Here is a 23,582-nt window from a genome sequence, read left to right as displayed (position 1 = left end):
GCTTGAACTCACGAACTGTGAATCATGACCTGAGCTGAAGTGGGACAGGTGCCCCCAGTGCAATTTTTAAAATACTACCTGTCCCTGTAGTTCTATTGACAAGTACATCATGTTTCAGCACATATATCAATACTCTGGCGTAGAAAAAAGGAAGTGTATCCGGCTTCTGCTTACCCAAGTGTAGACATTAAGATTTTCCAAGTCCGATGGCTTAAAATATCTCTTTAGAGGAATAGTACAGACTTCTAACTAATATCTTCTCTTTAAAGGAATAGTACAGACTTCTAGTTAAGCCAAAATTTCTATATGAATTGGGTCATGTCATAGAATTCTTAAATCTGGAAGGGATTTTTTGTAATGCAACCAAGTATTTATTGTTTTTTTTTTTTTAATTTTTAATGCTTATTTATTTTTGAGACAGAGACAGAGTGCAAGTGGGGAAGGAGGAGAGAGAGGGCGACACAGAATCCGTCTCCCATCCAAGTACTAACCACTCCCGACCCTGCTTAGCTTCCAAGATCAGAGGAGATCAGGTGCATTCAGGGTGGTATGGCCGTAGACAGGGAGACACAGAAAGCAGGCTCTAGGCTCTGAGATGTCAGCACAGAGCCCGACGTGGGGCTCGAACTCACGAACCACGAGATCATGACCTGAGCTGAAGTCGGACATTCAACCAACTGAGCCACCCAGGCACCTCAGATCTGGAAGAGATTTTAAGTGGTCACTTTGTCAGTGGGAGGGGGGCAATGTCAGTTTGGGAGGGGGGCAATGTCAGCAGTCTGACGCTAAAGGGGTCGTTGTCTGTACACTGACCAAAATCATCTACTTTTTTATTATCACCATCACTTCTCAACAATGTCAGTCGTACAATATGTCTGTCACAGCCAACACTGTAGCCCTTAGTATGCCAGGGCACCTAGTATGCAAATATGTATGCGTGAAAAACGGGACCAAGTGGATATCAAAACTATCTCAAGTATCCATATTCGCTGTCTATTCATCTCATATCACCATATATTCTCCATTCAATTTCATTTTGTAAACATAGCTTGAGTAGTCAAAATTACATACGTACACAGAACTCACAACAATGTTTATTTTTGCAAAATGATGATATTTACCTCTAGTGAAGAGCCTTGTCTCTTCAGGTCTCAAATCCATTTCCCACTGAGGCCGTGGCGTCCGATGTCCGGTGCTGTCACTTCTATGTTCACAGGCTTACCTTCTCTGCTTGGTCCTCTGGCTCATTCTCGGTGGGGTGAACTGAGGTCTTTAACATGCAGCTGTATGTCAAAAAACTGGGCGGACAATATCACCTTGTAATTTCTGGTGAAGGTTTCCTGGATGGGATAGTGATCCTTGACTGTATAAATTCCAATCTAGGCATCATGTGATCTAGCTGATTTTCTGTGTAACCACTCCTGGATGGTAAGGTGCTCTGGGGATCCCCTATAGAAGTACTGGTCTTTCAAGGTGGCATCCTGCCTGAGGAATGTCAAGGAAATCCTGGGGGTCCAGCAGGGAGATCTTTCAGCATTTGTTTGTTGGCTTGTTCAATCTGATACATCATTCCATACCAGCAGAGGAAAATCTATTCAAAACACATTTTTTAAAAATTTTTTTAATGTTTTATTTATTTCTAGGAGAGAGAGAGAGAGAGCATAGCAGGGATGGTCAGAGAGAGAGGGAGTCACAGACTTTGAAACAGGCTNGGCAGCTGTGCGCCCCCCCCCCAGAGAGAGAGCCCCAGGCCAATCTTATTTTTGTAAGCAAAATTATTGTAGTTATTGAAAAAAGAAAGGCAGAGAGGCTAGGGGATAGGATGTCACCACACTCTTCAGAGTAGTCAGACCCTAGACTGGGATCATGGCGAATTTATACTTTTTCCATTCCAGATTCTAGAACTCTGCAATGTTTGACTTTCTCCAATGTATACCTATTTATTTTACTTTATTCTTTTAATTTAATTTATTTTTTAAAATTTACATCCAAGTTAGTTGGCATCTTGTGCAATAATGATTTCGGGAGCAGAATCCAGTCATTCATCCCCTACCTATAACATCCAGTGCTCATCCCAACAAGTGTCCTCCTTAATGTTCATCTTAAATCCCACACATGAGTGAAGTCATATGATACTTGTCTTTCTCTGACTAATTTCGCTTCGCATAACACCCTCTAGTTCCATCCATGTTGTTGCAAATGGCAAGATTTCATTCTTTTTGATTGCTGAGTAATACTTCACGCAATATATACCTATTTTAGAATCAGTGGGGGGGGGCGCCTGGGTGGCTTAGTCGGTTAAGCGTCCGACTTTCGCTTGGGTCATGATCTCGCAGTTCGTGGGTTCGAGCCCCGCGTCGGGCTCTGTGCTGACTGCCAGCTCAGAGCCTGGAGCCTATTTCAGAGTCTGTATCTCCCTCTCTCTCTGACCCTCCCTCCTCACTCTATCTCTCTCTCTTCTAGAAAAAATAAAAAAAAAAAAAAGAATCAGTGGTGGGGTAGGGGAGGAGATAATGGCAATTTTTAAGACTTAATGTACTGTATCCCCTCCCCACCTTGGGTTCCATACACACTATGCCACCTTCTGGTCATGCTATGGCTTCCTTTGTATGTGTTGGGGAGGAAAAGCAGTTAAGTGTGAAGAGTTAGAATTGGCCCCACCTGCCTGCCATGGGAGGTCAGATCCAAAGGAAGAGTCTGTAACCAAACCCAAAGAGTGCCTCCACTCAATGCACAGCAAGCCAATAAAAACTGACAACAAATTTTTGCGGGGAAGGAAGGTAGGTTATTTATTGGTGTGGTGCGATCCAGGAGAACGGTGAGCTAGTGCTCAAACGTCCCAAACTCCCCAATGGCCTACAAGTGAGGGTTTTTAAGGGCAAAATTTGGGTCAGGGACCTTCTGAGAAGGTGGATGCTGTTGATTACAAGCCCATGAAGTCATGTCAACAGATGTTCCTTGGGTTGTTCTGCTGTTGCTTTGTCTGCTCCCAGAGAGGTCAAAAGTTTGTTCCGTCCTTTGAGAGACTTGGAATCTGAAAAATATCTTTGTTCTGTATGTCATAGATTTCACGATATGCACCTGGTGCCTATGTGTTCAGGATAGTGCTGGTTAGCTCCCTGGCTGTGCTCAGGCTACTTATATGTGCATAAGCTCATTGGGCTGTATTCCTACAGGTTCCTTTAAATCGTAAGCAAGTACTCCTATCTCTTGGGCCTGGATCTATATGTCATTCCCTGGCCAGTCCAGCCATGCCTGGAGATGATATAACCTATAGTTAGTACTACCATCTGCACTAAGAAGATGGGTGTGGGATTCAAGCCTTTTTTGTTCTGTTCAGGTGGGTGATGGCTAGGGACAAGGTGAGAGATGGGTAGCTTACTTTCCATAGAAGGTGCCAGAAGCCCCCATGCACAGAGTCAGTTCTGAGCAGGAAGAAAGCAAAGAGTAGGGAGAGGTGTGAGCACTGATTGTCCTCAGCAATGGAACTCTGTGAAAAGAGGGATTTGTAAAGGGATCGTTAGGAAGTCATGCTACATAACTCCTTCCGCACGTCCTAAAGAGACCTTAGAGGTCAAGATCCTTGTGACTTTTCAAGGCTTTTTGGAAAAGATTTCAGATGTGATGCTCCGACACAATGAGACTAAAAGACCAGAAAGGCCCAGTTTTCTCTGCCACGCTGTGTCTTTCTCACAGGAAGGACCGGTGCTGTCCAGGCGAAAGGAGTGTTCTGGTCAGCACCACATTTCTAAATCTCCACATGTGACTTCGTGAGTTCTGGTTTGTCCATCAGTCTCTTTTGAGCTGCATCAGTGTGAGACTACCCTGAGAGGTTGCTCACAAAATGGAGTTTCTGGTCCTGCAGAGCTGAGGACCAAATTCTATAGCAGTCTCCCCACCAAGATGCTGCCCCCTCAATGGCCCTTCCTGAAGCAGAGAGAACACCTTCATTTTCTCTCTCACCTAACACGTACTTTTGTTATCTGCCAGGCACAAGGCTGTGTGCTAAAGATGCAGTGATGAACATAAACAGGCATGAGCCCAGACTTCGTGGAGTTTATAATCTAAGGAGTGAGGGGTAGGACAGACATAAATCAAATTATGCCACAAACAACTGTACAATTGTGACATTGTGTTAGGGTCACAATTACAGGTCTACTACATGGTGCTCTTGAGGGATTTGACCCAGTCAGGGAGATCGGAAGATAAGTAGATTTGGAGGGAAATAGGGAAGGGAAATGTGCTCCGGAGGAGGGAGGAGGGACGTGGCATGTATGAAAAACCTAAAGAAGTGGAGGCACTGAAGGGGCGAGGGAGGTGGAGAGGGTTGGGAGAGGAGGTGATGGGGGGTGGGGGGAGGAGACCCAGGTGCCAGTTCACGAATACCTTCGTGTTTTAGGAAGAGTGCTCTGGCCAGAATGTGTGAGGGCAGGCAATTTAAGGGGCTATGACCAGTCTCACTGGGTTAGTTATACTTCCCAGAAAAATCCTCACATTGGCCACAAGAGGACAGGCATGAGACTGTTCACTGTGCTGTTATCTCTTGTAGCCAGTAGTTGGAGGCGATTCAAATGTCCATCACCACAATCCAAATAATTACAATGTGGGTGTCTGTTAAGAAAGATCGCACAGTTATTCTAAATAACAGGCACATACAACAACAAGCACAAGTCTTAAAAGTAGAGTGCAGAGTGGAAAAAATAAGAAACTGAATGAGGTTTATAGCACAATACCACTTAAGTGACTTAAATATACATGCACACTAAACAGCATGTGTGTTTTATAAAGACACACACACACATTGGGGAAGGGAGGAGGGGTAGAGAGAAGAGATAAAGGCCATAAACAGAGACAGAAAGAGAGAGGGTGTACTCAGCCCAATGATTGTGGTCTGTCATAAAGTGAGTAATGAGTAACCCAACCAGCACATCTGGGAATAAGCAAATAAAAAGCTCTTGCCATTGTGAGTCAAGAGCGGAGACCCCTCAGGTGAGGGGTGGATGTGGTGGAGATGATAAGTGTATAGAGTATGTTCTATGAATGAAACATAAAGCATATTTAACAGCCCCTGGTACATAGTAAGTGCCCAACAAATGTGAGCTGTTATTATTTATTTAAAAAAATTTTTTTTACACTTATTTACTTTTGAGAAACAGAGACAGGCAGAGCACAAGCGGAAGAGGGGCAGAGAGAGAATGAGATACAGAATCCAAAACAGGTGCCAGGCTCTGAGCTGTCAGCACAGAGCCCAACATGGGGCTCGAACCCATGAACCATGAGATCATGCCCTGAGCCGAAGTCGGACGCTTAACCAACTGAACCACCAAGGCCCCGCGTGTCATTATTTATTATTTAACCAATCTACATGAAATTTCTTGGTCAGCACTAGAAAATTTACTGATAGATCTCTTCCATTCCCTGTAGGAGGGATAACCTTGCCCAAAACGATGTATTCTTTGCTAATATCCCTTTTTCTGCTCCCTCTCCACTTTAAAAATCTTTCATTTTGGGGGCGCCTGGGTGTTTCAGTTGGTTAAGCGTCCAGCTTCAGGCTCAGGTCATGGTCTCGCGGTTCGTGGGTTTGAGCCCCGCATTGGGCTCTGTACTGACAGCTAGCTCAGAGCCTGGAGCCTGTTTCAGATTCTGTATCTCCTTCTCTGAATCTCCCCTGCTCACGCTCTCTCTCTCTCTCCCCCAGAAATAAATAAAACATTAAAAAAAATTTTAAAACCTTTCATTTTCTTCAGCTCGGTGGATGGGATGCTGCCAGATTCATGAATTATTCAATAAAGCCAATTTGACCTTCAATAAAGCAAGAGCGACTCAGTTGAATTTCTGTTGTTTAACAGTAGGAATATGAGAGATTAAAGATAAATTCAAACAAACAATTGTGAGCTCCAAATCGCTCCTGAGGAGAAATTAAGGGCGATATTTGACATTCAGGAGAAATTGCTCCTGAGACCTCCACAAATGCAAAATTTGAGAAATCCTTGCCAGTACAAGCTTCATAAAATGCGGGATATAGAGCTGACGCTGGATAGATGGTCATGCCATCATCACTGAGATAGACATCACAAAATGAAAAAGAAGCTTGATGGGAAAAGAAAGGATGCGTTAACTTTGGACTGATACAGTTTGTGTTGAAGTCTGCAATCCTTCTAAGTGCACACAAAAATATTGAGGGTCTATTATGCGCCCTCATAGGTACTAGGAATGTGCTAGATACTGGGAATACATAGGTGAACAAATCAGATGATCCTAATAACCTTATTGAGCTGGCAAGTGTATCAAAAAATCAAATGAAATAAAATGTACTTCTTGGTAGGGATGTATGAAATTATAAGATACTGGGATGTAAACTAACATTTAATGTAAACTTTATGTAAATGTAAACTATTATGTAAACTAATAGTTAAATATTTACTTACGTCCTTAATATGGTCCTGAGAAGACTCCTTAAAAGTGCTATTTCTGCGTCCACAGATGTTTATTAAAACTTTTTTAAAATAGAATTTATCTTTTGGAGAAACGTGGGGTTTCACAAAAAAATTTTATTATCTTATAGAGGCTTTGGGAAGTAAGAGGCTACTGAAAACACACAAAGACCCTAGTTTGTTAAAATAAGGTACAGCTGCGGACTCCGGACTAGGGTGACAAAGTAAAAACTACATTTCCCAAGGAGTAGCGCGGCACGTCACACAGGAAGGACGGCGCATGCGTGGAGGGGTTCGGGCTGCGACTGGCTCATAAAAGGAAAAAAGCGTGTGTGGCTCTCGACGTGCCGCGAATCTTCGAACGTAAGCGCGTTATGGTCCTCAGGCTTTGAAAAGCATTCGAGGGACGCGCCCGCTCCTGCCGTCGTAATTTCCAGCGCGACGTGCTTATTCCGCTCGTGGCTTGGCAGGTGGGGATGGGTCGCGGTCTGGGGCTCCCGGGGAACGGCAGGAGCGGAGGGCTAGGGTCCCCTGTGCGTCCACATTCCCGGGCCTTGCCGAGGCGGCTCTCGCGGGGCGTTGCGCACGCGCCCTGGGCGGGGAGAGGCGGGGCTCGAAGAGGGAGGGCCGGCGGTCTTTGGGGTTTGCGCGTGCGCTCGCCGGAAGCAGGCGCGCGCGGTGCGGGGCGCTAAGGCGGCGGTGGGGTCCTCAGCCCAGGCGCGGGAGGACGGCTGCTGAGGATGCGCCCCTCTTAAGGAGATAACTTCGTCCTCCAGAGACTTACGGTTGCCTCCTCATCCCTCTGTGCCCGTTTACAGCCCAAGGCTTCAGTGTCTAGCTGACATCTCCAGGTCTCTCTTGAACCCACTCCAGTCCAGCCCCCCACCGTTTCCCTGAAATAGCACTTTGTCAATGATCTCAAGGTCGCCAAATTCAGTTTTAAGTTCCTTCTCACTCCCGTGGCAGTTTTTGTTGCAGTTCATCACTGCCCTTTATTGAAGCACGTTCTTCATTTGATGTTGTGGAATATGCTCTTCTTTAGTCTCAACTCTCCGGCTTCTCTGCTGATTTCTTGTTCCTCTTTATCTTTAATGGTTATACTGCCCCCAGGTCTCATCCTGGATCTCTTCTCCGTGTTCACTTCCTAGGAGCTATCAATTTCAAGGCTTTAAATATAAATACTGTCTGTTGTGCTCTCAAGTTTCTCTCTGCAACCCAGTGCTCTACCTTGAACTCCAGATTCTTCTATTCAGCTCTCAAATGACATCGCTTAAAATGTCAAATTGGCATCTCACACATGTCCAAACCTGAAAATTTAAATTTTACCCTTCACATACCTTAACCTGTCTTCCCATTCTTCTAGTTGCTCATGCCAAGCACTGAGTTATTCTTGGTGTATTTTGCCTCCCTCCCTTTTCTTCTCCAGTGTATTAGCATGTATTTGCCCTTGAGGCTTTGAAGTTTCACTATTGGGTGTCTAAGTGTAGATATTCTCTTTGGCACTTGGTCCTTTTTGCCTGATAATTTGTGTTTTCAGTTCTTCGACATTCTCTGTCATTGTTTATTCAAATTTATCTGTGTATCTACTCTGTCCTCTATGTCTCTTATTTATTTTTAATGTTTATTTATTTTTGAGAGAGTGCGCATGTGCATGAAAGCGGGGGAGGGACAGAGAGAGAGAATCCCAAGCAGGCTCTAGACTGTCAGCATAGAGCCGGACATGGGGTTCAATCCCACGAACCATGAGATCATGACCCGAGCCAATATCAAGAGTCGTTGCTTAACCATCTGAACCACCCAGGCGCCCCATCTTTATGTCCCTTTTAAATTTCACCTACAAATAAGTATATGGAACTATTTGTTTAATGTCTGTGTTCCTTTCTCGACTGTAAGTTTTATAAAGCAAGGCAGGGACTCTTTGCCTCATTCACTGCTGTATGTTCCTCAAACCTAGCACAGAGTGGGTATTTGACAGATTACTGAGTGAATTAATTTATAGAGAGGAAGTATCTCTTCTCCATAAGTGGGAGTAGCTTGTCTTTCTTAGAGTATGTCAAAGCAACTAATTTTTTTTTTCTGGGATTGGAGAAAAGGTATTGACTAACCCAGCTTTGGAATTGGTACCTGTTTCTAAGACTGTTTTAAGAAGATTCAGCTCCTGTGATGTATTTTGAAGACTTAGTAGGTACCAAGCCCTGGGCTAGTTGTTGGGAATATAGAGATGAATACGCCTGCTACTCTGTCTTGTAAGAGCTCGTGGTCTGCAGGAGAGACAAGTAAATGAAACCATCTCATGTATGTGACAGGTGCAAGAACAAAGATTTGTGTACTGTGCTTTGGAAATTTTGATTGCCCTTGGCATCAGGGCAGATGAGTGGGACCTGTGTCTACACTTAGACACCCAATAGTGACGGTCCCCCAGCCATTCTTTTCTGGCCGCAAGCAGCTTTGTCCTTTCACACAAGGATACAAATAACATCATAAATACTACGTTCTGCATGTGCTGTGGTGTGAAACCTGTTGGCAGGTACTGCTGCAGAAGTGTTAACTTGACTGCCATTTGATTAGCACCTGAAAGATAAGCAAATTTGAGCCCCAAGGAGAAGTAGGGGAGGGGTCAAAGGACCTGAAGCATGAAAGTCTGTGCTTGCTTGGGATGGGGACAGTGGGGTTGGTTACTGCGGTTGCTGTGTGGTATCGCTGTTTCACAGGGGCTGGCTGTTCAGGATCTGAAGCAGCGCCTTGAAAGCGTTTTGTAGGGGCACCTGGCTGGCTCAGTCAGTGGAGCGTGTGACTCTCGATCTCAGGTTCGTGAGTTCGAGCCCCACGCTGGGTGTAGAGATTGCTTAAATAAATAAACTTAAAAAATATCTTAAAAAAAAACAAGAAGTGTTTTGGTAAACCACGGTGTGTGTTTTATAAATACCTGGCCCAGCCACGAGGCACCCTGTTCTCAGTGAGTAGGTCCATTACAATCCATAGTTTTAGTGACCATCTTCCCGGAGCCGGAAATGGGGGTGTGTAGTAAGTCAGGCCTTTGCAACCTCATCTCTGAATTTGTGTACAAAGAGTCTTACAAAGGCTTTAAAAATGAATCTCATATAGAATCATATATCACCTGCATTGGGAAAAAATACCCACTATGCATCACTTCAGGATTTGTGATCATTGTATCTGTGGAGGGGAAGCTAGTTTGTTGAACATTGAACCTATAGGTTTGGGGTGTTGAGATCATACTAAGGGCTGTTTGAGCCTTAATGCTTAAGTCATAGAATCAGATCTGGATTTGAATCCCCCCAGTGCCACTTATTACTTTGTTGCCTCAGTAAAGTCACTGATTTCTCCAAGATTCCTGTTTCCACAGTGTTAAATGAAGAGCGCTTCCCCTGCAGACCATTAGGAGAGTTAGATGGAGTCATCTGCGTAAAACTGCTTAGCACATAGTAGGTATTTAGTAAGGAATAGCTGTCATTGTTACCTTTATTTTTATCAGATGCCACTGTGAATCACCATACTATTGGTGATTCTTAATAACAGTTGATTGACAGTTTCCTGTAGTTGAAATGGTCTTACTTCATGATCTCTTTTGCTAACGAATAAGCCAAAGTCCTTACACAGCTTGAAATTGGGAGAGAGAGCATAGATTTTAGAGTTTGCAATTTTGCCACGACCTGTATTTCCTGAGTTACGGAGCATAATTTAACCACTCTCAACTTCAAGTTCCCCAGCTATGGAGAGGGTGTGCTTAGGCGATTGCCAGTAGGTTCAGTCTGGAAGCATGGTAGGTACTCAGGGAAAGAAATCCAACTGCCTTATTTTTTTCAAACCAGTTGATGAATGTAGATTGATGTTGACAGTGGCCAGATCGAGTATGGGATCTGAGTGTAGGGTCTTAGATGCTTTCCTTCCCTTTGATTCAAAACAAAACTCTCTTAATTGATTGATGTCAGTTAGAGTGATTTAAGTATAGAATGTTTGGATTTGTATGTATGAGGCCTTGGCTTCTACACAAGGTGCTAGAGAACAGGTTTAGACTGGGTGGTTAGCAGTTAATATTTTCTTTGTTCCTAGAATTACCTATTAGATTTCCCAGCGGCAGATAACAAAAAGCGAGCCCAAACGAGTCCAAGGAGAAAAGGAGAATCTGTTAGACTCTAACTGGAAAGCCCTGGGTATACCAGCCTCAGGCACAAGTTACATCCAAGAACCTAAGTTATGTTACCAGGANTAATCATATGTTTACCTCGATGAAGGTTCGAGATTATTCAGCTATTTGTGGAAGTTCTCACAGATCATGATCAAAAGAGCTAGATTCAAAGCTAAATACTGTTAACTATGAATCTCGTGCTGTAGTATATTCCACAGGGTTTTTTTTTTTTTTTTTTTTTTTTTTGTCTTTCAGCTCTGCTTTTCTCCATGTTGACCTCTCTCTCAGACAGGCCAAAGCCTCCATCGTTTCCAGGCTTCCCTGCTACTCTCCTAACAACCAACTGAAAGAAGGTATCTCTTCAGATAGTTCCCAACAAAAGATCTTTTTCTTTTTTTCTAATTTCTGTCTAATTTTAACTTTTTTTAAACATTTTCATTTGTTGTTGTGAGATGAAGAGAGACACAGCGCAAGCAGGGGAGGGGCAGAGAGAGAGGGAGACACAGGATCCAAAGCAGGCTCCAGGCTCTAATCTGTCAGCACAGAGCCTGACGTGGGCTTGAACCCACAAACCAGGAGATCATGACCTCAGCCGAAGTCGGTCGCTCAACCAACTGAGCCACCCAAGCACCCCTTTAATTTAAAAAAAAAAAGATTAATGTTTATTTTTTGAGAGACAGAGCACTAGTGGGGGAGGGACAGAGATGGGGGTGGGGAGTCACACATTCCAAAGCAGGCTCCAGGCTCCAAGCTGTCAGCACAGAGCCCATCATGGGGCTCAAACCTGCAAACCGCAAGATCATGACCTGAGCCAAAGTTGGATGCTTAACCGACTGAGCCACCCAGGTGCCCCCCCACCAGCAAAAGATCTTCAATCGATTTTAGCCAGACTTAGGTCACATTCGTCTTCTTGCAGTCAGAAAGAATGGAATAGTCTCCTGGGCCCAGATCATGTACCCATCTTTGGAGCCAAGGTGAAGGACAGTTTCTTAAAGGAGATATTGGAGTACCGTTACCAAAATGGAGAAAAGGTGATGGGCAGTACACTGAGAGGTTGCTTCCAGTAATGGTGGAGGAGCCCAGATCAGGCCAACACTCCCACAGACAATGACCATAAACTATACAAAATGAAACAAAACAAAAACCCACTAACTGGAGTAAGTGGAGCAGGAGCTGACCGCCAGAAGGGAGTGGCACTGATAAGTTGTTCCCAGTGCCTCTTATGTGATAAAGACTCATCTTGAAAAGATAGCCAGCAGAGGAGTTCCAAATTCTTTTTTTTTTTTAATGTTAATTTTAGAGAGAGAGAGAGCACGAGCAGAGGAGGGGCAGAGAGAGAGAGAGGGAGACACAGAATCCAAAGCAGGCTGCAGGCTCTGAGCTGTCAGCACAGAGCCCGACACGGGGCTCGAACTCGTGAACTGCAAGATCATGACTTGAGCTGAAGTCGGACACTCAATCGACTAAACCAGGCACACCCCCCCCCAAATTCTTGATAAAAAAGTTATTTTACCTAAATGTCCCATCAGCTGATGAATGGAAAAACAAAATCCATACAGTGGGATGTTATGCAGCCATAAGAGGAATGAAATACACACATACAGCAGGGATGAACCTTGAAAATATGCTCAGTGAAAGAAGCCAGTCCTCAAAGGCTGCATACTGTGTGATTTTTGTTTCTATGAAATGTCTAGAAGAGGCAGATCCATAAAGCCAGAAAGTAGAATAAACGGTTGCCAGTAGCTAAAGGGAGCGACTTCTGATGGGTACAGGCTTTTGGGATCCTGAAAATAATTCTAAAATCAGGTTGTGGTGATGGTGGCACAGCCTTGTGAACATACTAAAAGGCTGCTTAATTGAACATTTCAGGGAAGCCAGGTAAGCGCACAGGAAGGTGCCTGGCATCAGTGGTCACCAGAGAAGTCTAAATTAAAACCACACTGAAAAACCACTTCATACCAGCTGTAATGGCTAGATTTTTTAAAAAACTGTTTTATTTATTTCTGAGAGAGAGATACACAGCGTGAGCGGGGGAGGGTCATAGAGAGAGGGAGACATAGAATCTGAAGCAGGCTCCAGGCTCTGAGCTAGCTGTCAGCACAGAGCCTGACGTGGGGCTCAAACCCATGAACTATGAGATCATGACCTGAGCCAAAGTCGAATGCTTAACCTACTGAGCCACCCAGGCGCCCCTAATTTTTTTTTAAATAAAATGAAAACTACAACACTGGATATCAGCGAGCAGATGGAGCAACTGGAAGTCCCATACGTTGGTGGGAAGCCAGTACACCTTCTCAAGAACAGGGTCTGGTCTGGCGGTTGCCTGTAAAATTAAACATCCACCTCAGACCTAAGCACTTAAGAGAAATGAACTTATGTCTAAAAAAACTCACATGTGCCTACTCATGACAGTTTTATTTATAGTGGCCCCGAACTGGGAATCACCCAGGTGCCATCAAAGCCAGTGCTGGTTAAACAGACAGATTTGTTCATACAAGAGAACGCTGCTTGCCAGTGGAAAGGAGCAGACTCCTGATAACAGCACCACTGATGAATCTCAAAAACGTATTGAGAAAACCTGGACACTAAAAATTATGGATGGCATGATTACATTTCTATGAAATTCTAGAACAGGTGGAACTAGTCTATAGTAAAAAAATGTCAGAATGGTGGTTCCCTGTGGGTGGAAATAGAAGATGTGGCTTCTTTGTTTCTTTAAGAGCATGAGCAGGGTTGAGGGGCAGAGAGAAAGAGAGAATCTTAAGCAGGCTCTGTGCTCAGCATGGAGTCTGACCTGGGGCTTGATCCCAAGACCCTGGGATCATGACCTGAGCCCAAATCAAGAGCGAGATGTTCAACTGACTGAGCCACTCAGGCGCAGCAGAAGGTGTGGCTTCTAAACAAGTGGAAAGAAGAGACTGCTAGGAGCCAAAAAGTGTATAGTGTTGGGCCTTGCCATGATAAGAATGCCTGACCTTGCAGGGCTTGCCTGGCCTCCCAAGGTTAAGAACAGTGATAGATCAGCTGGGGCCTTTGGACTCTGATCACAGGCAGCTTGGGCTCAAAACCATTTCCTCCCAGCTGGGAGCTCTGGCCTTTCAGCCAGGTTCCAGTGCCTGGTGCTTTGTTCCCACAGGCTTTGGCACTGCAGATGTTTTCTGGGGAACTTCAAGTTCATGACCGTCTGGATCCAGATAGTGATAGTTTGTGGTAAAATCGTAAAATGAGGTGATTCTCCCAAGCAAGGGACCACCCAGGAGGCAGAGCTCACACAGGTAGTGCGGTCTTTGTGGGGCCGTCTGCTCAGGGCTGCTCCCCTCAGGCTCCGGCTGCATCAGTGTTTTCTTTTGCTTGTGCCTTTGACCGCTTTGCTCAACTTTCGTAGTCCCTGTTTTTTCCTGGCAGTTCCCTGAGCCGCATCTGCAGACAAGGAGGGGGCAACTCACGTTCCCTCAGTGCATGTGTTGTGCCAGGCACTGTGTGGACCTTCCTTGTGTTGTTAATCCTCCGTGAGTGCTCGATTTTTTAGTGAGACTCAGAGAGGTTAAGGAGCGCCCACTGGGTGAGTAAATGGCCTCATGAGAACGTATGTTCTCTGTTCTGTCCCCTTCCCCCCTCCTTGGAATGCTCCTAAAGTATACATGGCCGTGCACGTCTCTGATGACTGTTGTGCAAGTGGTGTGTTTCATTTCTTTTTGTGACTCGATGCTTCTGGGCATGCGGGAATGCTGTTTGCCTCTTCCTGTGTTTACCCGAGTCATTTCTGACAAACAGCTGCCAAGCCCTCCTATGTTCTAGGCTTTATTTCGAGTGCCAAGGAGCAGAGATGACTAACGCTCCATTCTTGTACTTAAAGGGCTAGAAATCCTAGAAGTGGGCTCCTACGCAAGTAGAAGACAGTGTTATGAGAGCATGTGCACTCAGTGCAATTAGAGTACATCGCACAAAGAGCAGCACACAAAATGAAAATCATTTTAGGTCGCTGGGGTTTACTTGAATAAGTCTTTAATAATTGTTATACTATTTTTTTCCTGTTAAATTAGGAAAAACTGGAAAGAGAAGTGTGGCCAGAGTACTCTGGGGCCCAGGGACAGTCCTGAGTGGTTAAGGAGTGCTCCCAAAGGAGAGAGGGCATTAGAAGGAGAAGAACACGCTGGCACTTGTCTGTCAGGTTCTGGGGGACGCGGCATCCGGGTACTGAGAAAGCGTGATGGTCCCCTTGCCGAGGTGACTGGTTCCAGAGGAAGCAGTCGTTCGTTGCATAACCACGAGATGAGCTTTTCCCGGGCAGGGCACCACCCAGCGGACAAGGCGACCCTGGGAATGCTGTGCTCCACCTCAGCACGTCACAGTTTTTCGTGCTGGATAGAAATGAGGGGAGGTGAAAGCGTTTTAAAAACTACCAGTCACCATTCATAACATGAGGGGATCCTGATAACTGGTGTAGGGGCTGAGTGTTGGAGGCCAAAGGTCTCCAAAAACGGGACCCACCTCCCGACTGGTGCTTGCTGGGTGCAGGGTAAGGCCCTGCCTGCTTTGCTCTCTGACCTCTTCCTTCCCCTCCAGACCACGTGGGTCACCTTTTAAATTTCAGTGTGCTGAAAGTTTCAGGCTCCATTGTGTGTCTGTGTCTGTCTGTCTGTCTGTCTTTCTGTCTCTGCATCTTCCATTTGCAAAAGGTTTTATGAGATACATGCTTTTTTTCCTGTGTATGCACGGGATACTTCTGGAGAAAGACTCAAGAAACCATAGCAGCTGTGTCTAGGGGTGGGAGATTCCATTGTACTTCTGGAATCATTTGAGTTTTTTAAATTATGTACATATGTTAAAGTTTTTTTATTTCTTAAGAGGAGCAGACTTTGTGTCCAGCCACCATGAGGCACAGCGGTGGGTGACACTATGATGATGTGATGAGAGCTTCAAGTAAGACAGTGACAGGTGGGGTGGAAGGGAGGGGGCTGGGTCTGAGAGAACTTTCTGAGGCAGAATCCCTGGAAATTGAGTGGGGTGGGTTGGGGAGGTGGGGGGGTACAGACAGCCAAGGAGGAAGACTGGATGACGCTGGGGTGTGCAGCCCGGAGGCTAGCCGCACAGCAATGGGCACCATCAAACCACATCTGGAAGGCAGAGCAGAGCAGGAAGCACAAGGTGTCTGAGGAGCATCTAGGCCGGGCCATCAGGTGGGAGCTCAAAATCTGAGTTGGGAACCGTGGAGAGAGGTCAGGGCTGATGGAAGTCTGGAAGTTTCAGAATCTGGGGCCTTACAGCAGATGAGCTGCGCTGGGGAGCTTAGAGACTGAGAAGAGGGTCCTGGGCTGATCGTCCTCTGGGATGGAGGAGGGGACAGCAGAAAGACCACACTAGGTGGTTGGAGAAATAGGAGAGACCGGAGACCTGGAAACTCAGCCGAGCTTTGATGTGGTCAGGTGTTCGGGGCAGCAGAAAAGACCAGGAGCTGATGGGAGATCACTGGGGACTGAGGGGGAACCATGCTGTTGGGTCGAGGCTGGAATGGGGATAGAAAGTGAGGATGGTAGGTATACGTGTGGCTCTATGGCACATACAGAAGATTGAGTGATTCCCCCTCCACCCAAGAGATTAGACAAGCTGAGGAGGAGACAAAATCACTCAAAGAGAATTTGAATATGATTTGAATAGGCACTGTGGTAGAGAGATGCACGGGATAATATGGGAACACAGAGAAAGGTAACAATTCAGCCTAGGAGACAGGTTTCTGACTATGGCTGGTGGAGGGAGATGGTATGTAAGTCAGATCTTAAAGAGTAAGGAGTTAAATTGGGCAGAGGATTAGGGGTGTCCTGCTTGCAGGAAGGTCATTCTGGATGGAGGGAACAGCATGGGGATAAGAAATGTGACATGGTGTGTAGTCAAAAGCAGGAGTTCAGAGTGTCTGGAGTATGAAGTGTGAGGGAGGCAGGGTAATGAGATGGGGATTGGGGGGCAGGAATGGAAGCCTCTTCAATCAAGTCTGTGTTGTGTGTAAGGGCTTGATGAACCCTGGAAGCGAAGGTTGAAAGCATTTGGTAGGCGAACATGACCACACTTGTCTTTTAGATGGGTCATTCTGGGGCCTCGTCAAGAGTGGATTTGATGGAGAGGAAAGTGCAGGAGGGGGCGCTGTGTAAGTTACCAGGAGGCCATTGGTGTCGGGGGAAATAGTGATTGAAGGCTAAGAAGGGGGCATGGGTTTATGGGGGCAGTAAGTCAGCAGGAGCAGTGACGGATTGGACAAGGGATTGAGAGAGAAGGTGGTTGGAAAAGAGCTGTTTTCAGCCCAGGCAGCTGAGTGGCTTCTGGGCACACCAGCAGGGAAGGAGCGAAGCGTAGCATACAGGAGTTTCGGGGGTGGAGTGGGTAGGGAGGGATGAGTGTGGCTTTGGACGTACAGATTTTTTATTTAAGTTTTATTGAGATATAATTCACATGCCATACAATTCACCCATTGAAAGTACACGATTCATTGTTGGTTTGTTATTTTTTTCACAGATGTGTACAGCCATCACCAGTATTTCGGAATGTTCTCTGGACAAATTGATGTAACAAATTTTTTTAAATTATAGAAAATTTCCAGCACCCAGGAGAGGCTCATAGAAGGAATGTCTGTGTCAAGCATAGGGATTGACATCTTCTCTGGTAGGGCTGTCCAGCTGGCATGACAATAAGATTCTGAATCTTGGGGAATCCATGGGGGCCGAAGGTAGATTTGGGAGTTGGTGCCGTGTGACTCATGGTTGATAGTATGGAAGCCTTCAGGAGCCCAGGAAAACGCCTTCCCTTTACCACAAAGTTTGGAAGAGTTGATGTGGGAAATTCACAATGGACCTTACTGCACGGGGTGGCAGAGAGGGTCAGGGCAGGAGAGAGGTGGTGTGCAAAGTAGAAGAAATTATAAAGTTCTTGTTAAGTCCTTGACGCGACTGCCCAGTGGTGCTTCTTGCTGTGAGGCGATTGTTGATGAAAGCAGGGGTGTTTGTTCTTGACTGAGGAGCTGTAGGCTGGTTGGGGAAGAGAAGCCAGTTTATAAAGAGAGGTTGGAAAGTCTAGATAGGAAAAGTCCAAGAGACAAGTTTGGCTCGTTTAGGGACAGTCGGGCAAGACCAGTCTTGAGCCATCCTTGCAAGTGTACCGTTTGGAGGAAGGGCATGCCCTTCAGCCTCCGTGGAGGGGAGCGGTGGTGGAAGGGGACAGGACATCCGCGTTGGGTGTTTGTAGATGGCGTGGGCTGGAAGGAATGTTCCCACATGATGAGGGCTGCCTTGCGGTGTGTCCCAGGGCTGGACCCCATCCTGCAACCACCCGTGTCTTCTTCAGAGGCAGCCCTGTTCTCTGGCCCTTGGTCGTATTCTCAACGTGCTTCTAGAAGCCCCTCAGCCAACATATTCTGGTCCCCTGCCCCTGAAAACCCCCATCCATGCTGCCTTCCCTTCAGGTACCCTCTCTGGTGCCGCAGCTCTGGGAGGAAGTAGCTGTGTACATGTGCTTCTCCGGCATGGTGGCTCCTGTCCCTCCCACTGCACGTGTTTCCCTGTGGTCCTCGCTAATGTCCTGAGACCACTCCGAGTCCTCTTCTGTGACATCTGGGGGCAGGTGGACGGGGTGGGGGGGACCTGGAAGCATGAGCGGCCGTGGCCAGGCTCAAGTCCCGAGGAGCCCAGCATGTACAGGACAGGCCGGCGAGGGGCCAGCCCAGGACAGAAGTGGAAGATGACCGTGCGGGAGGGAGGCCCTGACACCAGGGGAGGAGGCGACGGCCCCCTGTGTCCTGTGGGGTGCAGACAGGTCAGGCAGGGGAAGGATTTAGTTCTTTGCCCTGTGCGGGTTCCTTGTTCCCCGAGAGCATCATTGCTGGGCTAGGGAGGATGGAAGCTAGACTGAAGTGGGCTGCAAATCACGTGGGGGCGAGGACTGGAAGCACAGCTTGGACCACTTCTGAAGTTTTGCCGTGAAGAGACAGGGTGGGGAGCTGGAGGGGGGTGTGTAGTTTGGAAGCTCTTATATATTTATTTTTTAATCTGGGCCCTCCTAAAGTATGCTCATATACCATACAGCACAGGAAAGGGGTGTCAGCCAGCCCGTGAGGAGATGGGGTTCAGAGCACAGACGACGGTTCGCTCTTCACTCAGTGTGGAGGTGACCGTGCTGTGCACTTAGCTCGTCCTGTGCACACTGGGAACAAGGTCTCTGGCTTCTCTTCTGACCAGAGTAGGAACTTGGGACTTCAGCTAAGGGAGCTCTGACCAGGGTCTGAGGGCAGCCACAAAAACATTGAGGAGAGAGAACGGTTGAAATGTTAGACAGACTCACCGGGAAGGACAGCCGATTTACGGGACAGCACTGTGGGCACGCCTGCTGCCCGTGTTTGTGGTGGCACAGCATAGAGTCGGGTCCACTGGTCCGGTTGTGGGGCTCGCCCCGGTTTTACTGTGCACCGGTGTGGGCGGGTCCCTGGCAGGCGGCTCCCCCCAGTCACCCTGCTTTACTCCACAGGAGAGCACAGCCCTTTTCGCTGCCAGTCCATCCCTTCCTCGGATCTTCCCGCGGAGCTCCGCTTCTGTCCACACCTTCACCTTTGCTGTAGCTGAGGGGGTCTTTTCTCCCCTTTTCTTCACTCAGCAGATCAGTTCCTTCATGCTGATCATTTCTCAAGTTTGTATGCTTCTAATCTCTAAACTCAAGATCCTTTATGTGGTTCTAGCTAATGCAGCTGGTCTTTTATTTTTAAGGGACACGTTCTTCCCTATATTAAAATATATTATATAAATGTATTACATAAAGCTGTGGTGGTAAAAATAGTGTTGCACATGTACATGTCTTGTGTCCCAAGCAATCAGGAAAAGTAGATAAATTGGACTGCAAAAAAATGTTTTAATGTATTCAAAGGACAAAAATAAAAAAGATGAATAACCCAATAAAAATGGGCAAAGGGCAGGTCTCCAGAGAAGACATGCAAATGGCCAATAAACACGTGAAAACACTTTCAGCATCATTAGCCATCAGGGGGAAATGCAAATCAAAACCGCGAATTAACTTTTCACCCGCACTGGGAGGGGTGTGATCAGAAAGACAGTAACACAGCACTGCCACACATGTAGAGATATCGGAACCTTTGTGCCTTGCTGATGGGAATGCAAAATGGTGCGTCCACTCCAGAAACAGTCTGGCAGCTCCTCGAAAGATTAAACCTAGAGTTACCATGTGACCCAGCAATTCCATTCCTGGGTATAGACCTAGAGAATGGAAATGTGTCCCCAGAAAAGCTTGTCTATGAGTGTTCATGACAGTGTTAATCTCATTAGCCAAAAAGTGAACACAGCCCAAGTGTCCATCAGTTGATGGATCAATACACAAAGTATGGGGTATGCAAGCAGAGGACTATTACTCAACAATGAGAAGAAGTGGAGTGCTGAATAGGAAAGTCTATAGAAACAGAAATAGATTAGCGTTTACCTGGGGCTGGGGGCTAGGCGTGGGGAGGTATAGCTATCTAAAATTAACACCTGGGGGAATTTCAGTGTATTTAGAGTTGGGCAGCTGTCACCACAGTCAACTTTAGAACATGGTCATCTCCTGGCCAAAAAGCCGCGTACTCATGAATAGTCCCTTTCTCCCCAAGCACACTCCCCCCGCTGCCATTTTCTGTGGATTTAACCTAGTCTGGGTATTTCAGCTAAATGGAATCTTACAGGAGGTAATGTAGTCTGTTGTATGTGGCTTCTTTTACTTAGCATAAGGTTTTCAAGGTTCATCTGTGCTGTGGTGTGTGTCGTACTTCATTCCTTTTATTGTTGAATCATATACGCCTGTGTGTAAATAATACCACTCTTTCTCCATTCCTAGGATTTGTCCACATCCTCACCAACACTTGTTATTATGTCTCTTTTTAGTTTATAACCATCCTGGTAAGTGTGAAATGATCCCTCCTTGTGGTTTAGATTTGTATTTTCTTGATGGCTAGTGATACTGAGTATCTTTTCCTGTGTTTTTTGGCCACTTATATATCTTCTTTGGAGAACTGTCTATTCAGATCTTTCTTTTAAAACTTATTTATTGAGAGAGAGAGAGAGAACAAGTGGGGAGGGGCAGATAGAGAGGGAGACAGAGGATCTGAAGCAGGCTCTGTGCCAAAAGCAGAGAGCCCAATTCAGGGCTCCAACTCATGAGCCATGAGATCATGCATGACCTGAGCCAAAGTTGGATGTTTAACCGACTGAGCCACCCCAGTGCCCCAAATCATTTTTGTATATGGTCTGGGGGAGGGGGGTCAAAATTCATTTTTTTGCATATGGATACCTAGTTGTCCCAGTACCATTTGTCAAAAAGACTATTTTTCCCTATTAAGTTGTCTTGGCACCCTGGTTGGAAATTAATTGACTGTGGGTCTAAGGGTTTATTTCTGGTCTCTCAATTCTGTGTCATTGATGGTTAGGTCTATCCTTATGCCAGTACCACATCGTCTTGATTGCTGTAGCTTTGTGTAGTGCATTTGTAATTGGGAAAACATCTTTATTTTCAAGACTGTTTTGTCTATTTTGGATCCCTTGAATTACCAAATAAATTTTAGGATGAGCTTGTTAACGACACCAGCTGGGATTGCATTGAAAATGAGGAGGGCCAGAAGCAGGAAGATGTTTGCCCTTAGCCGGGAAGGCTGACCTAAAGCCTGCCTAGTTTTGATAAAGATCAGATGCATGCTGGTTACTACACTCTGTAAGGGGCTCATGACTGCCTGTATATCAAGAGTTTATATCTAACTGAATGACAAACACCAGAGGAATCTTGCAAACGTAGTTTTATGAGTAGAAATTCAAAGAAACTTGAAGAAATGTTGGTAATCTGATATTCCCAGCATGCCTCCTTCCCTTTGATTACTGAGCATATATAACCACCAGCCTCACACAGGAAAAGTACGGCTCCTTCTGCCCATGGGTCCTGGTCCCATGCTACTTAAATACACTTACTAAGCTGCACTGTCAACAGCTCAAGAATTCTTTCTTGACTCTTGGCCTCAACCCCCACATAATTTTTGATGGCCTCTAGGGGGACAGCGATGAAAGAAATTCAGGAGCTTCCATGCGGCTTGGTGAGTCTTCTTTACCCCCAGTTTTTGTCTCTTACATGTTTTTTTGGGTTTTTTTTTTGTTTTTTTTTTGGAGATGTCCTGAGTAGTATGACCCTCCAGAATGTTCCTTGTCCAAGTGCTCAGGAGAGAACTTGTGCCTGTGGGCTACACTAGAGGGAGGGACAAACTTCTGTTCCCGGCTGGACACTGGAACTTTGGCCATAATGGCATTGGTCAGAAATCATGCTCTCCCTGTTTTACTGTTGTTTTTGCTTGTTTTCTTTTGGTTTTTGGGTTTTTTTAGTGTTTGTTTATTTTTGAGACAGAGAGACAGAGCGTGAGCCAGGGAAGGGCAGAGAGAGGGAGACATAGAATCCGAAGCAGGCTCCAGGCTCTGAGCTATCAGCACAGAGCCCAATGCGGGGCTCAAACTCATGAACTGTGAGATCATGACCTGAGCCAAAGTCAGGTACTTCACTGACTGAGCCACCCAGGCACCCCAGTTTTTCTGTTTTTTTTAATGCTTGTATTCTTCTCGGGCATGGGATGGCCATGCAGGTCATTAGGGCAGCCACCAACCTTAAGACTCCCATGAAAGGTTTCCCCCTAAGTAGCCCAGTGTGATCCCTCGATGAGCATAAAACCCAAGATACATCTTACCATGGCCTTCCCGAAAGGGACAGGTGGGAGCTCTTCCGTGGGGCACTCACCCAACAGGGGACTGCTTCTTTGGGACTGGATCATGGATAAAGCTCATGAGAAAGTTGCCCGGATTAGATATGAGTCCACACTCCCATTTTTTCAGGTCTCTCATTTGACCTTTCCTGTAGACCGTTTGGCATTCTTGGTCCTGCCCTCAGTGTAAAGGTACTTCCAGCTTAGATATTTCACGTGTAATGATATGAAGTGGCTGCCCCCTTCTCAGCAAGGGCCAGGACCTCTAACCCCATCCATTACTACTAGATCCAGAGGCTTATGAAGAGGGTATTATTGGTCACCAACCTTATCGACTCCTGCAAAATGGAAAAAGGCAGCCTCAACGGTTTTTAGTTGCGGCATTTTAGTCCATCTCCTGGCACCCACGGCAGCTTAGGATGCGATAGGGGAAGTGGATGGAGGTCGACATCCCTTCTCCAGTGGTACAAGGGCGTCAGAGCAGTCAAGGAGAGGGCTGCCTCCGGCCGCTCTGAACCCCAAGAGCCTTCAGCAGTATTCCTGATAGGATGCTGTTTGGAAGCCGAGGGAAATTTTGGTAAAGGATTCTTAGTTAATGTCACTATGGGATCAAATTCTTCAATCCCAGAGGATTCCCTGTCTCCTAACACATTGGAGTTAATTTGGATTTAAAGAAAAAGTGCCGAACCCTACTTCCCGCCCCAATGAATAAATATTCTGCCCCCTAGTTAACACCGTCAATAAAAGATAGAAACCCAGCTCACTCTCTCGAGCTTACCAGCTCTCACATCTCGAGAGTATATTTTTCACTTTAATAAACTTTCCCGCTTCTTTTACTCATCTGCTGTGCTGCGTGCCTGTCCTGAGTTCCTTCCGGAGACAAGACCACGAACGTTCAGCATCCCCTTCAGGTCTGGCTGGGTCCAGGCTCCAGGGACCGGGGTCTTCCCAGCTCACCCAGCAACATCTTTGGCAGCCACGATGGGACAGGGTTGAGTGACCCTCTTCATCAGCAAGCCTCCGACTCTTGCCTCCCTTGTGCTGGACAGATGCTTAGTCATTCTTTGTTCTACTCTGTCTTCCTGATCTCCCGGGGAAAAGGCCTCAAAAGGAAACACAATGCCAGTAGGTCAGGTTAAATCTCAGTACAGTGGAGACTTCTCCTACCTCTCCCAGGGACACCCATGTTGACTGATAGGAAGGGGTTCCCTCTTTGGGAGGCATGCTAGGCCAAAGAGGGCGGCGA

General features: G+C 46.3%; 1 protein-coding gene and 1 long non-coding RNA gene across 6 annotated transcripts in view; one reads left to right on the top strand and one right to left on the bottom strand.

The window, feature by feature from the left end:
* Positions 1-2,786: 2,786 nt before the first annotated feature.
* Positions 2,787-6,808, bottom strand: LOC144228571 (uncharacterized). Its single transcript, XR_013334222.1, has 4 exons — positions 6,429-6,808; positions 4,495-4,611; positions 3,383-3,490; positions 2,787-3,034 (listed from the first exon to the last, which is right to left on the bottom strand). It is a non-coding gene; the product is annotated as an uncharacterized LOC144228571 (long non-coding RNA).
* SGF29 (SAGA complex associated factor 29) overlaps positions 6,747-23,582 on the top strand; it is a 30,276-nt gene continuing 13,440 nt past the window's right edge. The window contains exons 1-2 of one of the 5 annotated variants that reach the window (XM_077760426.1): positions 6,747-6,904; positions 10,837-10,934. Coding sequence is in view for 1 of the 5 variants with exons in the window: in XM_077760425.1 (XP_077616551.1) it covers positions 21,673-21,682 (10 nt within the window). In the remaining 4 variants the exon portion in view is untranslated. Of the gene's footprint in view, positions 6,905-7,172; positions 7,286-10,836; positions 10,935-13,835; positions 13,857-21,523; positions 21,683-23,582 lie in introns of those variants that run through there. The other 4 variants (XM_077760427.1, XM_077760428.1, XM_077760429.1 and 1 more) reach the window with 4 other exon arrangements.

This window comes from Crocuta crocuta, unplaced genomic scaffold, assembly GCF_008692635.1.
Source record: "Crocuta crocuta isolate KB4526 unplaced genomic scaffold, BGI_CrCroc_1.0 scaffold73, whole genome shotgun sequence".
Classification (NCBI taxonomy): Eukaryota; Metazoa; Chordata; class Mammalia; order Carnivora; family Hyaenidae; genus Crocuta; species Crocuta crocuta.
The sequence above is the reverse complement of the archived record's forward strand: the minus strand, read 5'-3'. Positions and strand labels throughout refer to the sequence as shown.